This window comes from Camelina sativa, chromosome 6 (genome assembly GCF_000633955.1).
Source record: "Camelina sativa cultivar DH55 chromosome 6, Cs, whole genome shotgun sequence".
Lineage (NCBI taxonomy): Eukaryota > Viridiplantae > Streptophyta > Magnoliopsida > Brassicales > Brassicaceae > Camelina > Camelina sativa.
The window spans coordinates 22,222,895-22,236,080 of NC_025690.1; the positions used below are offsets into that span (position 1 = coordinate 22,222,895).

At 38.0% G+C, this 13,186-nt stretch overlaps 5 protein-coding genes and 2 long non-coding RNA genes across 9 annotated transcripts in view; 6 read left to right on the forward strand and 1 right to left on the reverse strand.

Moving 5' to 3' along the window:
* Window positions 1–656, forward strand: part of LOC104699350 (methionine--tRNA ligase, cytoplasmic-like) — a gene marked incomplete at its 5' end in the record, with an annotated part of 2,881 nt that extends 2,225 nt beyond the window's left edge. Inside the window, 3 exon segments of the mRNA XM_010414668.2 lie at window positions 1–35; window positions 185–248; window positions 364–656. Of these exon segments, the coding sequence (XP_010412970.2) occupies window positions 1–35; window positions 185–248; window positions 364–468 (204 nt within the window).
* Window positions 1,106–1,551, forward strand: LOC104792933. Its single transcript, XR_769130.2, has 2 exons — window positions 1,106–1,143; window positions 1,259–1,551. It is a non-coding gene; the product is annotated as an uncharacterized LOC104792933 (long non-coding RNA).
* On the forward strand, window positions 2,359–3,802 carry LOC104792935 (two-component response regulator ARR16-like). 2 transcript variants are annotated; one of them, XM_010519205.2, is made up of 5 exons: window positions 2,359–2,934; window positions 3,039–3,124; window positions 3,204–3,281; window positions 3,363–3,436; window positions 3,533–3,802. In XM_010519205.2, the coding sequence occupies exons 1-5, from the start codon at window positions 2,769–2,771 to the stop codon at window positions 3,627–3,629; spliced, it is 501 nt and encodes a 166-aa protein (XP_010517507.1). In that variant the 5' UTR covers window positions 2,359–2,768; the 3' UTR covers window positions 3,630–3,802. The 2 variants fall into 2 exon arrangements, with proteins under 2 accessions (XP_010517507.1, XP_010517508.1); XM_010519206.2 differs by having other exon boundaries at window positions 2,361–2,934; window positions 3,366–3,436.
* LOC104792934 lies at window positions 3,653–4,459 on the reverse strand. Its single transcript, XR_769131.2, has 2 exons — window positions 4,133–4,459; window positions 3,653–4,041 (listed from the first exon to the last, which is right to left on the reverse strand). It is a non-coding gene; the product is annotated as an uncharacterized LOC104792934 (long non-coding RNA).
* Window positions 5,091–8,744, forward strand: LOC104699352 (glycerol-3-phosphate dehydrogenase [NAD(+)] 2, chloroplastic-like). Of its 2 annotated transcripts, XM_010414670.2 has the most exons (10): window positions 5,091–5,293; window positions 6,514–6,674; window positions 6,765–6,901; window positions 7,003–7,108; window positions 7,198–7,399; window positions 7,507–7,594; window positions 7,780–7,927; window positions 8,037–8,186; window positions 8,267–8,416; window positions 8,508–8,744. In XM_010414670.2, the coding sequence occupies exons 1-10, from the start codon at window positions 5,188–5,190 to the stop codon at window positions 8,520–8,522; spliced, it is 1,263 nt and encodes a 420-aa protein (XP_010412972.2). In that variant the 5' UTR covers window positions 5,091–5,187; the 3' UTR covers window positions 8,523–8,744. The 2 variants fall into 2 exon arrangements, with proteins under 2 accessions (XP_010412972.2, XP_010412971.2); XM_010414669.2 differs by lacking the exons at window positions 6,514–6,674; window positions 6,765–6,901; window positions 7,003–7,108; window positions 7,198–7,399; window positions 7,507–7,594 and adding exons at window positions 5,545–5,681; window positions 5,783–5,888; window positions 5,978–6,179; window positions 6,287–6,374 and having other exon boundaries at window positions 5,091–5,454.
* On the forward strand, window positions 8,959–11,896 carry LOC104792936 (DEAD-box ATP-dependent RNA helicase 17). Its single transcript, XM_010519207.2, has 10 exons — window positions 8,959–9,184; window positions 9,287–9,359; window positions 9,454–9,563; window positions 9,662–9,805; window positions 9,902–10,010; window positions 10,100–10,452; window positions 10,528–10,601; window positions 10,693–11,000; window positions 11,104–11,350; window positions 11,449–11,896. Exons 1-10 carry the CDS (start codon window positions 9,046–9,048, stop codon window positions 11,728–11,730), a joined length of 1,839 nt encoding a protein of 612 aa, XP_010517509.1. The 5' UTR covers window positions 8,959–9,045; the 3' UTR covers window positions 11,731–11,896.
* On the forward strand, window positions 12,161–13,126 carry LOC104699353 (F-box/LRR-repeat protein At3g03360-like). Its single transcript, XM_010414671.1, has one exon. It carries the CDS (start codon window positions 12,161–12,163, stop codon window positions 13,124–13,126), a length of 966 nt encoding a protein of 321 aa, XP_010412973.1.

Sequence of the window (13,186 nt, forward strand, 5' to 3'; positions counted from 1 at the left end):
GGGGCTAAACCAGGAGAGCGTGTTTCATTTGCAGGGTATATTCATGTTAACGATATAACATTGAACTTCTTTGATTGCTTTCCGTGCATGTTTCCCCTTCAGCCATTAAATTCATATGATCTTTCGTAATTTGTTTTCCTGTTTATCGCTAACTCAAGAAAACTTTTTCGTAATTTGTATCTAGGATTGAAGGAAAGCCAGAAGATGTACTAAACCCGAAAAAGAAGCAACTAGAGAAGATAACACCGGTATGTACTTTTTGCCCTTTGTTAGGTTCCAGACTTTAACAAACCTAACATGCTGAGTACTGTGTTTGCATGATTATACATAACTGGAACTTTGGTTAATCACACGCAATTGCAGGGTCTCTACACTGATGAAAATGGCGTAGCCACATACAAAGGCATACCTTTCATGACCTCAGCTGGACCTTGCACTTCCAGCATCCCCAAAGCAACCATCAAGTAGTGAACTTTATACTCCTTTCTCTTCTCTTGCCTTTTTCTTTGATATCACAAACTCAGTTGGAAAAAAAGAAGATATGTTTTGTCACAATTCGAATTAATCTCTAACTTTGTTCTCATTAACCTGTTTTGACTCTCTTTTTCCTTATGAGCTTTCTGCTACTGGATTTAGATTTTACTTTCTCCTTTCAATCAAGCTGTGTGCAAGTCCACCATTACTCAGTCAGATTAACTTGAATTAAAAACCAAACCAATTGTATTTTGTCTCAACAAATCTTGAAAATAGGTAATTATATCATGTAAACTCAGTATTAAATACTGAAAGTTTAAATTAACTTGCATTACCTCAAATACAGGAAAAGATCTCAATTTATGAGATTATTAGATGATGATCTTTACAGGTTAAGAAGAGGGATAAAAAGAAAAAAAAAAAAAAGAAAAAAAAATCTTTAGACATGGGCCATGAGGAAGAGATTGGTGGTCCTCTTTCGACAAAAATTCATTATTAAAGTTTCCTTTTTCCAATTTATTCCAAAGATTTGAACCCCAAAAAAACTGAGGGAAAATGATAATTAAAAAGTTGTATTAAATCTACAAGATTTATGTATCTTATCAGCTTAGATATAAGAAGATCCTGAGCNTAAACCCGAAAAAGAAGCAACTAGAGAAGATAACACCGGTATGTACTTTTTGCCCTTTGTTAGGTTCCAGACTTTAACAAACCTAACATGCTGAGTACTGTGTTTGCATGATTATACATAACTGGAACTTTGGTTAATCACACGCAATTGCAGGGTCTCTACACTGATGAAAATGGCGTAGCCACATACAAAGGCATACCTTTCATGACCTCAGCTGGACCTTGCACTTCCAGCATCCCCAAAGCAACCATCAAGTAGTGAACTTTATACTCCTTTCTCTTCTCTTGCCTTTTTCTTTGATATCACAAACTCAGTTGGAAAAAAAGAAGATATGTTTTGTCACAATTCGAATTAATCTCTAACTTTGTTCTCATTAACCTGTTTTGACTCTCTTTTTCCTTATGAGCTTTCTGCTACTGGATTTAGATTTTACTTTCTCCTTTCAATCAAGCTGTGTGCAAGTCCACCATTACTCAGTCAGATTAACTTGAATTAAAAACCAAACCAATTGTATTTTGTCTCAACAAATCTTGAAAATAGGTAATTATATCATGTAAACTCAGTATTAAATACTGAAAGTTTAAATTAACTTGCATTACCTCAAATACAGGAAAAGATCTCAATTTATGAGATTATTAGATGATGATCTTTACAGGTTAAGAAGAGGGATAAAAAAAAAAAAAAAAAAAAGAAAAAAAAATCTTTAGACATGGGCCATGAGGAAGAGATTGGTGGTCCTCTTTCGACAAAAATTCATTATTAAAGTTTCCTTTTTCCAATTTATTCCAAAGATTTGAACCCCAAAAAAACTGAGGGAAAATGATAATTAAAAAGTTGTATTAAATCTACAAGATTTATGTATCTTATCAGCTTAGATATAAGAAGATCCTGAGCAGAGATCCGTACGACTGTCACTGGACACATATGTTTCTTTATTCAGTTTCTCAAAGAATCAGTCCTCTCCATAGCAAAATCTTTATACTTTGTCCCCAAACAAAAAGAAGAAAATTATAATCTTTTTGGATTCCAAATCATATCAAATCAGTTTCTTGGTATATATATATCATAGGGGGATTGTTACCGAATACATCATATTTTTTTTCAGTTCTATGCATCTACAATTTTTGTGTATTTAAAAGTGGTCCAAAGAAAAATAAAAATAAAACCCCACACGATATGAAGAACATGTCGTAACAAGTAAACTCAATACAAAAAGACAAGTATACAGAAACTTTCTATCTAAAACGACTGGTACTGAAACTAAAAACCCCTAAAATTAAGATATCACGAAATATCCGTGATACTTATTCTTTGATGCAATCTCTTCCCCATGCTCTCTGTTTTTTTCTTTTTAATAATAATAATTGAAAAAAAATATTCTTCACCCACCAAAAATCATAAATACCATCACCCAGATTCACATGATTCATACATACTCACACTTCTGAGTCTGTCACTTTCTTTCTTCATTGTATGTGTTTTGTCTTTTTGGTTTTTTTTTTTTTTTGAATTTTTTTTTTTTTATTGAGAGGTGGTGAGGGAATTTAAAGCTATGCCTGCTGCGAGGTTTTTGTATTAATGCTCGATTCATCAGTCTTTGCTTCTTGTCAAGTTGTTTTCTTTATCAGTAGTTACTTGACATCTAAGGAACAAAAGGAGAGATATGAACAGTTCAGGAGATTCTTGTTCGTCGTTATTGGAGGTGGCTTTTGATGATGATCATCATCATCATGGTCATGCTGATAGAGAGCTTCATGTTTTAGCTGTCGATGATAACCTCATCGACCGTAAACTCGTAGAGAGGTTGCTCAAGATCTCTTCTTGCAAAGGTTTCTTCTCTTTTTTTACCTTTTTTGATTTCTCTGATCAAAACCCATTCATTAGTTTTCTATTTGTATTCATTAGTTGTTTATAAAATGGTGGATTTTTGCAGTGACAACAGCAGAGAATGCGCTTAGAGCATTAGAGTATTTAGGTCTGGGAGATCAAAATCAGCATATAGATGCATTGACCAACAACGTAATTAAGATCTATCTCAGGGCATATTTGATATCATGGTCTATACAAAATTAACTCAATATGTGTTCGATTTATCCAGGATTTGAAGGTGAATCTAATCATTACAGATTACTGTATGCCGGGAATGACAGGTTTCGAGCTACTTAAGAAAGTGAAGGTAAACATTTATATCTAACAGCTTCAATTGGAATCAAAATCTATAGAACTTCTCAGTTAAATTCAATCTGTGTCTCTGTAGCAGGAGTCATCAAATCTGAAAGAGGTCCCTGTTGTGATTATGTCTTCGGAGAATATTCCTACTCGCATCAACAAGTAAGAGCAATTCAGATGTGATTAAGACCTTGTTTATGTATGTTTTTACTGTGGAAGTAATAACTTAAGATTAATGTTCAAAAAAAAAAAACGCAGATGTTTAGCGAGTGGAGCTCAAATGTTTATGCAGAAGCCTCTGAAACTGTCTGATGTTGAGAAACTTAAATGTCATCTCATGAACTGCAGAAGCTAATTATGAGAGAGACTAAAATGTAGCACCTAGCTAACCAAACATTTCATTGTCTTGATTCCTTATTTTGAATTATATTACAAGTTTTTGTTTTGTTTTCTAGAAACCAAGAAATGTTTTCATATATATGCTTATAGTAATCTCAAGCTTATATACGAATACACACAAATTTATCATAGGAAATGGTTTTGGTAATGAAGATGATGACGATGTCTTCTCTCTTCCAACCCTAAACAGCGAATAAATGGATAGCATGAGAGAAATAAACATCTCTTTATTCCTCTAACCATTGAAAATTGAGGCCACACGCAACAACAGCAACATTGATGATAATTCTCTTCTATCGTTCTTTCTTTCTCTTTTCTTCTTCCCTTGTCTCTTTTTCTGCCATTGTTGCACAGGAATGACATCGTTCCTGCGTAAAGAGAAGAATCAAAATTTATTGAATCTTGTGCAGCAAGAAAGGTTTAGATCTCAATTAATAACAGGACAAAATTTCGAATTACCGAGACTACTAAAATGCAATGAATCTTTATTGAATCACCGACGAGATTCTTTTGAGAAAAGACTTATGTGTTTCCCTTACATAGGGATTATTCACCGGAATCTTGTGAATGGCCTGTTGTTATTAGAAAGACAAATTAGAAGATTATTAATGGATAAGAGAAGATCAGAAGACGATGAACCTCTTTTCTTCTCGGAGACAAAGAGAAAGAAGTTGAAACTCTAAAGGAGAAATGGTCTCCTCAAGATCAAGAATATCCCTTTAGGAGACTTGTATTGTACGTATCAATTGAAGCTTTCAACATCATTAACACGTGTCGTTTCATTTGTCTCAGTTCTATTCTATCATACCATTACCAAGACTATTTAATTGTTAGTTTTAGTTTTTTTTTTGCTTATGAGCTACGTGCATGATGTTATTTTTTTTTTTCTTTCTCTTTTCGGATTTGTGTATGTACCGCACGATTTCTAGTAGTATAAACAAACCATATATGCTATAAATATTCTCTACGTAGATATGGTACACGTTATCAAATCTCAAATCAAAATTCAATAAATCTCTCCAAGAAAAGTGGGAATTAGCGGAGCCGATTGAGCGTTTGATACGTATAATCAATTTTGGATAATGTATCCCACCAAAATCTTACCTAACTTGTTTTGATATTTTGAAGTGGTAGTGAGGGTGTTTCATTTTAAGTTCTCATTTGAATTACCAAACATTTCTTACCTACAAGCTGACTAACTCCTAATTTGAACTTAAAATTTTCAAGTATCTAAAACACAAAGCTGAATTTGAAAGCAATTCTAAAACATTACAATTTTTTTTCTCTAGTTGTGGATCATTATCAACAGTTAAAACGACTGAGGCCAGAGCGTTTTAATCTACAGGCCAAATGAGAGAAAAGGCCCAACTTAGTATAGATACGGGCCAAGAATAACTGCAAAGGACGAAGAAAGAGATTCTTGTTCAGTCTCTCTCTCTCTCTCGGTCGCTCGTTGGCTCTCTCAATCTTTTTCCGATTTGGGTTGGGTCTTCTTTTCCAAGTCTCTTGCGAAAATGGCGGCTTCGGTACAACCTGCATGCTTAGACCTCCACTTCTCCGGCAAGCATTCACCGCTTCTTAAACACAACTCTATCTCCGTCCGCTGCGTTTCTTCTCCAAATGTAATCCCCGAAGCTGACTCCATCACTGGCCCTCCTGATATTATCAATACGAGCCGTGACCAGCGCAAAGTCGTTCGTATCGCGTGGGAGAAGTTGGTTCGATGGTCTCGTTCTTGGCGCGCTAAAGCCAAAACCGATGTTCTTGAGCGCACTCGCAAGGTTTTTTCTTGTTATCTTCTAGTTTCTTTCTTCTTCAATTTCGTTTGTGTTTGAAAGGATTTGAAAAGAATCTGGGGGATTTTTTTTTAGGTTGTTGTTCTTGGTGGAGGTTCGTTTGGTACAGCAATGGCTGCTCATGTAGCTAAAAGGAAAGAGGGATTAGAAGTTAATATGCTTGTGCGCGACTCTTTTGTTTGCCAATCTATCAACGAGAACCACCACAATTGGTACTTTACAGCGTTTGATTTTATCCGAACACGATTCGTAATGCTTTCACAGTGAGATAATGTTGATTTTTGTTCGAATTGTGTTTTGTTACCATTACCAGTAAGTACTTCCCTGAGCACAAGTTACCTGAGAATGTGATTGCCACAACTGATGCCAAAGTTGCATTGCTTGATGCTGATTACTGCCTCCATGCTGTACCTGTGCAGGTTTAAATCCGAATTGAGTTTTTGTACTTTGTAATTTTGGTTGATCTGCTTTGTATGTTCTGCTGATTAATGCGGTTTGTTTGTCGCAGTTCAGCTCCTCGTTTCTTGAGGGAATCTCCGAGTATGTTGATCCAGGATTGCCTATTATATCTCTTAGTAAAGGTCTGGAGCTTAATACTCTTAGGATGATGTCTCAGATCATTCCTACTGCCCTTAAGAATCCACGGCAACCTTTCGTTGCACTTTCTGGCCCTTCATTTGCTCTGGAGCTGATGAACAACTTACCAACGGGTTTGACTCTTGTTCTTCTTTCATTTATATTCAAATAGCGTTAATATAGGTTTCTATTACTGAATGCTGTGAAATTTTTCCTTTTTGGTATATTTTTTTGCTTGCAGCAATGGTGGTTGCCTCGAAAGATAAGAAATTGGCCAATGCTGTTCAGCAGCTTCTGGCTTCGAGTTACTTGAGAATAAATACTTCCAGGTACAAACATTTCAAAACCAGACTCCATTGGTTTAAAGGATTTTTCATGATGTATTTGCCTACCTGCTTGATAGTTTATGCATGTCTTGTGTATGTGTGGTGTTACGTACTGAGCTCTAATGGTTGACTNCTTCTCCAAATGTAATCCCCGAAGCTGACTCCATCACTGGCCCTCCTGATATTATCAATACGAGCCGTGACCAGCGCAAAGTCGTTCGTATCGCGTGGGAGAAGTTGGTTCGATGGTCTCGTTCTTGGCGCGCTAAAGCCAAAACCGATGTTCTTGAGCGCACTCGCAAGGTTTTTTCTTGTTATCTTCTAGTTTCTTTCTTCTTCAATTTCGTTTGTGTTTGAAAGGATTTGAAAAGAATCTGGGGGATTTTTTTTTAGGTTGTTGTTCTTGGTGGAGGTTCGTTTGGTACAGCAATGGCTGCTCATGTAGCTAAAAGGAAAGAGGGATTAGAAGTTAATATGCTTGTGCGCGACTCTTTTGTTTGCCAATCTATCAACGAGAACCACCACAATTGGTACTTTACAGCGTTTGATTTTATCCGAACACGATTCGTAATGCTTTCACAGTGAGATAATGTTGATTTTTGTTCGAATTGTGTTTTGTTACCATTACCAGTAAGTACTTCCCTGAGCACAAGTTACCTGAGAATGTGATTGCCACAACTGATGCCAAAGTTGCATTGCTTGATGCTGATTACTGCCTCCATGCTGTACCTGTGCAGGTTTAAATCCGAATTGAGTTTTTGTACTTTGTAATTTTGGTTGATCTGCTTTGTATGTTCTGCTGATTAATGCGGTTTGTTTGTCGCAGTTCAGCTCCTCGTTTCTTGAGGGAATCTCCGAGTATGTTGATCCAGGATTGCCTATTATATCTCTTAGTAAAGGTCTGGAGCTTAATACTCTTAGGATGATGTCTCAGATCATTCCTACTGCCCTTAAGAATCCACGGCAACCTTTCGTTGCACTTTCTGGCCCTTCATTTGCTCTGGAGCTGATGAACAACTTACCAACGGGTTTGACTCTTGTTCTTCTTTCATTTATATTCAAATAGCGTTAATATAGGTTTCTATTACTGAATGCTGTGAAATTTTTCCTTTTTGGTATATTTTTTTGCTTGCAGCAATGGTGGTTGCCTCGAAAGATAAGAAATTGGCCAATGCTGTTCAGCAGCTTCTGGCTTCGAGTTACTTGAGAATAAATACTTCCAGGTACAAACATTTCAAAACCAGACTCCATTGGTTTAAAGGATTTTTCATGATGTATTTGCCTACCTGCTTGATAGTTTATGCATGTCTTGTGTATGTGTGGTGTTACGTACTGAGCTCTAATGGTTGACTTCTTAATTCTTCGAGGGAGTTTTGTGCACTCAGCTTGTAACCTCTGATCATTTCAGTGATGTTACAGGAGTGGAAATTGCCGGTGCCCTGAAGAATGTTCTAGCAATAGCTGCAGGAATTGTTGATGGAATGAATCTCGGTAACAACTCTATGGCAGCACTTGTATCCCAAGGTTGTTCAGAGATAAGATGGTTAGCCACTAAGGTAGTAAATTTTAAGAGTGTTTATGATAGCTTCATAGATAGTGGTCTATATCCAAGAAACTCACCACGATCCTGAGTTTATTGCATTCCTCTGTCATGTATGTGTGAAGATGGGTGCAAAGCCAACAACCATAACTGGTTTATCAGGAACTGGGGACATAATGCTCACGTGTTTTGTAAATCTTTCAAGAAACCGAACAGTTGGAGTCAGGTTAGGGTCAGGGGAGACACTAGATGACATACTAAGCTCTATGAATCAGGTGTGTTTCTCATTGGTGTTGCTTGTCTTATGGTAAAACCAAAAAGATTGGTTGAATCTCAAATAACAATTGTTGCGCAGGTTGCAGAAGGTGTAGCAACTGCCGGGGCAGTGATAGCATTAGCTCAGAAATACAACGTGAAGCTGCCGGTTTTGACAGCCGTAGCTAAGATAATAGATAATGAACTGACCCCAACTAAGGCTGTTCTTGAGCTCATGAACCTTCCTCAGGTTGATTCTAGGTTCCCTAGATTCCCATTTTGACTCTGTTACTTTTCTTGTTCTAGATTTAACTATGTTTTGTATATTTCTGGATTTGCAGATTGAAGAAGTATGAGATGGAACAATTGTTTTGAGGACCACATATTCGAAGAGATGGCTTTATGGCGGCAAGAGCTTTGCATTCGTTTAGAGATAGCTAATGATAGAGATGACTCGAAGTGAGTTTTGTAATCGATTTTAGGCCTGAAATCTCATAAATGTGAATTGTTCATAAACATTTTCCAAAAACTGTGTAAAGTTCTCACCATACGTCTATAAAAAATGATGTTTCAGTATATTGTTGAGTGTTGGACTCTGGAATCTGGGAGTGGACTCGTCTTTTCGGAGACTTTCGGAGCCATGGTTTTAACTTTTAACTAGGGGTGTTCCAATTCGGGTACCGATTTAGTCCAAATCGAACCGTGAAAAGCCGGTTAAAAAAAATCAAAAGTTGAGAGGCCCATAGTTCTATTTAGGCCCACACAGAAGCGGTGTCGTATAGGAGGCAAAACCCTTGCAATTTGCAGTGTCGTCGTCGTCGAGTTGTCGAAGACGGAGCGAAAGAAACAGAGAACTCGTTTGTTTCGTCGAAGAAGAAGATGATGAAGAGAACTCAGCAACCCGCAAGAGAATCAAAGCAAGAAGCTAAAGATGGAAGCAAAGCAAAGAGCGGTCTGTTCGCTTCGTGTTCGTTCTCTTCCCTTGGATTAGATCCCAAGCTCTCCGACCAGCTCCAAGGTTCTCTCTTTGCCTCTGCCTGTATTTTGCATCCTCTGTTTATTGTAGAGTGAGCTTAATTTCTAAGTTTTAAAGTTGTTTTTTCCGTGTCAATTTATATAGAAAGGATGGGTTTTGAAGCTCCTACGCTTGTACAAGCTCAAGCAATTCCTGTTATTCTCTCTGGTCGAGATGTGTATCCTTTCTTCTACTAACTTCTATTCTCTTTTTGTGTGAATTTGAAAGTTTGGGTTTGTTTCCTTTAACACTTGGGATATATAAATGTATAGACTTGTTAATGCTGCAACCGGTACTGGAAAAACTATAGCGTATTTGGCACCACTCATCCATCACTTGCAGGGTCATTCTCCCAAGGTTGATCGTTCTCATGGAACTTTTGGTATGTCCCTGACCTGACTTGTTGTTCTAGCTATAATTTAGAATTCGTTGGGAGGTGAAGTGATGATTTTTTGATGCTTTGGACTTTGTATGTGGCAGCTTTGGTGATTGTGCCCACACGGGAATTGTGCCTTCAGGTGTATGAAACTTTGGAGAAGCTGCTTCATCGGTTTCATTGGATTGTCCCTGGCTATGTAATGGGAGGAGAGAAAAAGGCTAAAGAAAAGGCTAGGCTAAGGAAAGGTGGTGCTACATTTTCTTCCATTTTGCATATTCAGTTCTTTATGTTAGAAGTGAGATTGATCACTTTGAATCCGGACCAATCGTATTTTATTTCAGGGATTTCCATTCTAATTGCAACTCCTGGACGCCTTCTTGACCATTTGAAGAACACAGCTTCATTTGTGCATAAAAATCTGCGTTGGGTCATCTTTGATGAAGCTGACTGGTATAAATTAAGGCTGTACCCTGAAAGTTATTATCTTCTTTCTTGATTATGTGCTTCCTTTGTTGAATTCTTCCTTTGAATTATGGCAGCATTCTCGAATTAGGTTATGGGAAGGAGATAGAACAGATAATTAAGCTTCTAGGTTCAGGGCAAAACGAGGAAGGGGAAGAGGATGATATCGTTCCTAAAGGAGTTCAGAAGCAGAACTTGTTATTGTCAGCAACATTGAATGAAAAAGTTAACCACCTTGCAAAACTTAGTTTGGATGATCCGGTAATGATTGGTCTTGACAACAGCAAATTGCAACAAAATCTCTCTGTAGAGTCCCCTGCCTCTCCTGACTCTGATGCGGATGATATGGTAATTCATGTAAACAAATCCGTCAACCCTTCATCTGAGGACTATGGAATACCGTCACAGCTAGTGCAGAAATATGTTAGAGGTACAGTTATTTCCACTGGAATCTCTCTATATTGTTCTGTGGTTTTAGTTTGATACAATTATCTATTATATGCAGTACCATGTGGTGCACGGCTTGTGGCACTTCTTTCTGTTCTCAAGAACCTTTTTGAAAGAGAAGCTTCTCAAAAGGTAAATCTCAGGCAAGCCCATATCCGAAGTTTCTGTCATATCTGTTTGTTTTTAAATACCTGGTTGATTGAGGTTTTGTGCGTTCTTCCAGGTAGTCGTATTCTTTTCGACACGTGATGCTGTAGATTTTCATTACTCACTTCTGAGTGAATTCCAATGGCCCCCGGATTCTGAGAAAGAAGAGGAGGGGACTAAACAGTTGTTTCTTAAGTGCAAAACGTTTCGGTTACATGGAAGTATGGAGCAGGATGATAGAAGATCTGCGTTTGCGACCTTTAAAACAGAGAAACAGGCTCTTCTCTTGAGTACAGATGTTGCTGCTAGAGGCTTGGATTTCCCAAAAGTAAGATGTATTATACAATATGACTGTCCCGGAGAAGCTACTGAGTATGTGCATAGGTAAATCCTGGAATCCCACAAAGCGTTTGACGTTTCTGCCTTCAATTCAATATAGAGTACCTTGAATTTACTGACCTTGTGTGTTTGGGATTCATGGTTGCAGAGTGGGTAGAACAGCTCGTATTGGTGAAAAAGGAGAAGCGTTGTTATTTCTACAGCCGATTGAAATAGACTATCTTAAGGAGCTTAAGAAACATGGTGCATCACTTACAGAGTACCCTCTTCTAAAAGTACTGGATAAATTTCCCATACCCGGCAATATGCCCCGAATCAAAAAGGTCATATCCCTGGAATCCCATCCGTGGGTTATTTCTCTGCAGAGAGCTCTTGAATCCGTTACTTATGCCGAGGTACGTTTCTCTTGAGTGTGTTCCCTGCTCTCTCGCTGTGATTGATTTATACTATGATAGTAAAAACCTCTCCTTGTTTGTGGCTGTTTTATTCACAGCCAAAGATGAAGAGCATGGCCAAGAATGCATTTGTCTCTTGGGTTAGGGGATATGCAGCTCACAAGGGAGAGCTCAAAAGCATTTTCGTGGTGAAGAAGCTTCACTTGGGTCATGTCGCCAAGAGCTTTGCTCTGAGAGAGCAACCGTCCTTAGTTGGGAAATCACATCACAAGGAATCGATGAAGAGGAAGAGAGATGAACGCCAAAGAGGGCAACAAGGTAAGAAGAGAAAGAAGATGAGTGGCAGTGGCAGTGGCGGTAGAAGTACACAAAAAAACTAGATAAAAATCGGTTTTGCCACCATAACCATTGCATTAGTTTTTGTAATGAATGAGCTGTTTTGTTCATCGAAAATTTTGAGTAAGAAGTTTGGAACTTCAACCATGTTTTGTTCACATTATTTACTACTTAATTGTATTAACCAGAAAGCTAAAGATTCACAACAAATGCTTACCAGCAAGATTTTGTGTAAACTACAAACGTCTAGATTTTACCAACGTTGAAATGGGTAACAAATTTGTTTTTGAGAATTTAAAACCAAAAAAATTATTAGAGAATCTACAAAATAAATAAATAAAGGTATTCTTAATATTTTGGGGCCAACTAAGGATTAATGAGAGAAAGAGTACGTCTCACGTTTTTATTTTTACTACAAAAACCCTAAGAAAATCTATTGCTAATTTGCCATCAGGCATCGTTTTGTAATTTGAGATGGCGGCCGGTGACGACGATGCCACTGCTACCACCGATGAAAGAAGCCTCTGCAAAACCAAAGAGTCAGGAGATTCGAGTGAGGGTGTAAAAGTAGACTCAATCAGCTCTATGCTAGATGAGATCCTCCAACATATCCTCTCCTTAATGCCGACCAGATCTGCCATCAGGACTTCCGTCTTGTCCAAACGATGGAGGCATGTATGGTCCGGTACACCTTCTCTCTACTTCCATAAAGACGACAGACCTGATGCTAATTCGATAAACGAAACCCTAGCTCGCTATAAAGCTCCTAAGATGATGAGTTTCCGTATCTTGTTAAACAAGGTTGATGATCTTGTTCACATGGACGGTTGGATCAAGTTCGCTTTTTCCAGAAACGTTGAGAAACTGCTGCTGTATTTAGAACGGGATGGCTATAAGTATAACATCCCTGAGTTCTTCTACGTCAACTCCTCTGTCAAGCAACTCTCTATTAATTCAGTCTATTCTTTTAAAATGATACCCGAATGCTCTGTGTCGTGGAAATCCCTAAAGAAGCTGTCATTGAATCGTTGCAACCTCTCTGATGAATCCATTGCTAATATCCTATCTGGTTGTCCCATTCTCGGATCTTTAATGTTGGATTTTTGCAAGGAATTGAAGGTTCTTGATCTCAGCCGATCACCGCGTCTGCGAACATTAGCAGTTTATAACGACAGTTCTACTCCGGGGCCAACGAAGATTGTGGCACCACATATCCATTGCCTCAGATTGAGAACCTCTCCGTTACTATGTGATTTAGTTGATGTCTTGTCTTTGACCGAAGCTAAACTAGACATTAGCTATAAATCCCAACTTGATAAACTGAACGCTGATTTGCTTCATACCATGGTGATAGAGATACTAGAGAAGTGCTGTCGGAATGTAGAGAAGTTTACTTTTGGGGAAAGCTATCTTAAGGTATGTTCTCGGGTGTTCAAGTAAAGTCTATGTGCACTCTCTCCAAGACATGGCAGCCCTATTTTTTTGTCTTGAGATACGTAC

What these genes read in the sequence shown, in the direction of transcription:
- LOC104699352 (XM_010414669.2), top strand. Translation starts at nt 5,188, where the DNA reads ATGGCGGCTTCGGTACAACCTGCATGCTTAGACCTCCACTTCTCCGGC. An exon ending in TCCATGCTGTACCTGTGCAG is followed by an intron (nt 5,889 to 5,977) that starts GTTTAAATCCGA and finishes TGTTTGTCGCAG; the next exon opens with TTCAGCTCCTCGTTTCTTGA. An exon ending in GATGAACAACTTACCAACGG is followed by an intron (nt 6,180 to 6,286) that starts GTTTGACTCTTG and finishes TTTTGCTTGCAG; the next exon opens with CAATGGTGGTTGCCTCGAAA.
- LOC104792935 (XM_010519205.2), top strand. Translation starts at nt 2,769, where the DNA reads ATGAACAGTTCAGGAGATTCTTGTTCGTCGTTATTGGAGGTGGCTTTT. An exon ending in AGCTACTTAAGAAAGTGAAG is followed by an intron (nt 3,282 to 3,362) that starts GTAAACATTTAT and finishes GTGTCTCTGTAG; the next exon opens with CAGGAGTCATCAAATCTGAA. An exon ending in ATTCCTACTCGCATCAACAA is followed by an intron (nt 3,437 to 3,532) that starts GTAAGAGCAATT and finishes AAAAAAACGCAG; the next exon opens with ATGTTTAGCGAGTGGAGCTC.
- LOC104699353 (XM_010414671.1), top strand. Translation starts at nt 12,161, where the DNA reads ATGGCGGCCGGTGACGACGATGCCACTGCTACCACCGATGAAAGAAGC.
- LOC104792936 (XM_010519207.2), top strand. Translation starts at nt 9,046, where the DNA reads ATGATGAAGAGAACTCAGCAACCCGCAAGAGAATCAAAGCAAGAAGCT. An exon ending in GCTCTCCGACCAGCTCCAAG is followed by an intron (nt 9,185 to 9,286) that starts GTTCTCTCTTTG and finishes CAATTTATATAG; the next exon opens with AAAGGATGGGTTTTGAAGCT. An exon ending in AAAGAGAAGCTTCTCAAAAG is followed by an intron (nt 10,602 to 10,692) that starts GTAAATCTCAGG and finishes GCGTTCTTCCAG; the next exon opens with GTAGTCGTATTCTTTTCGAC.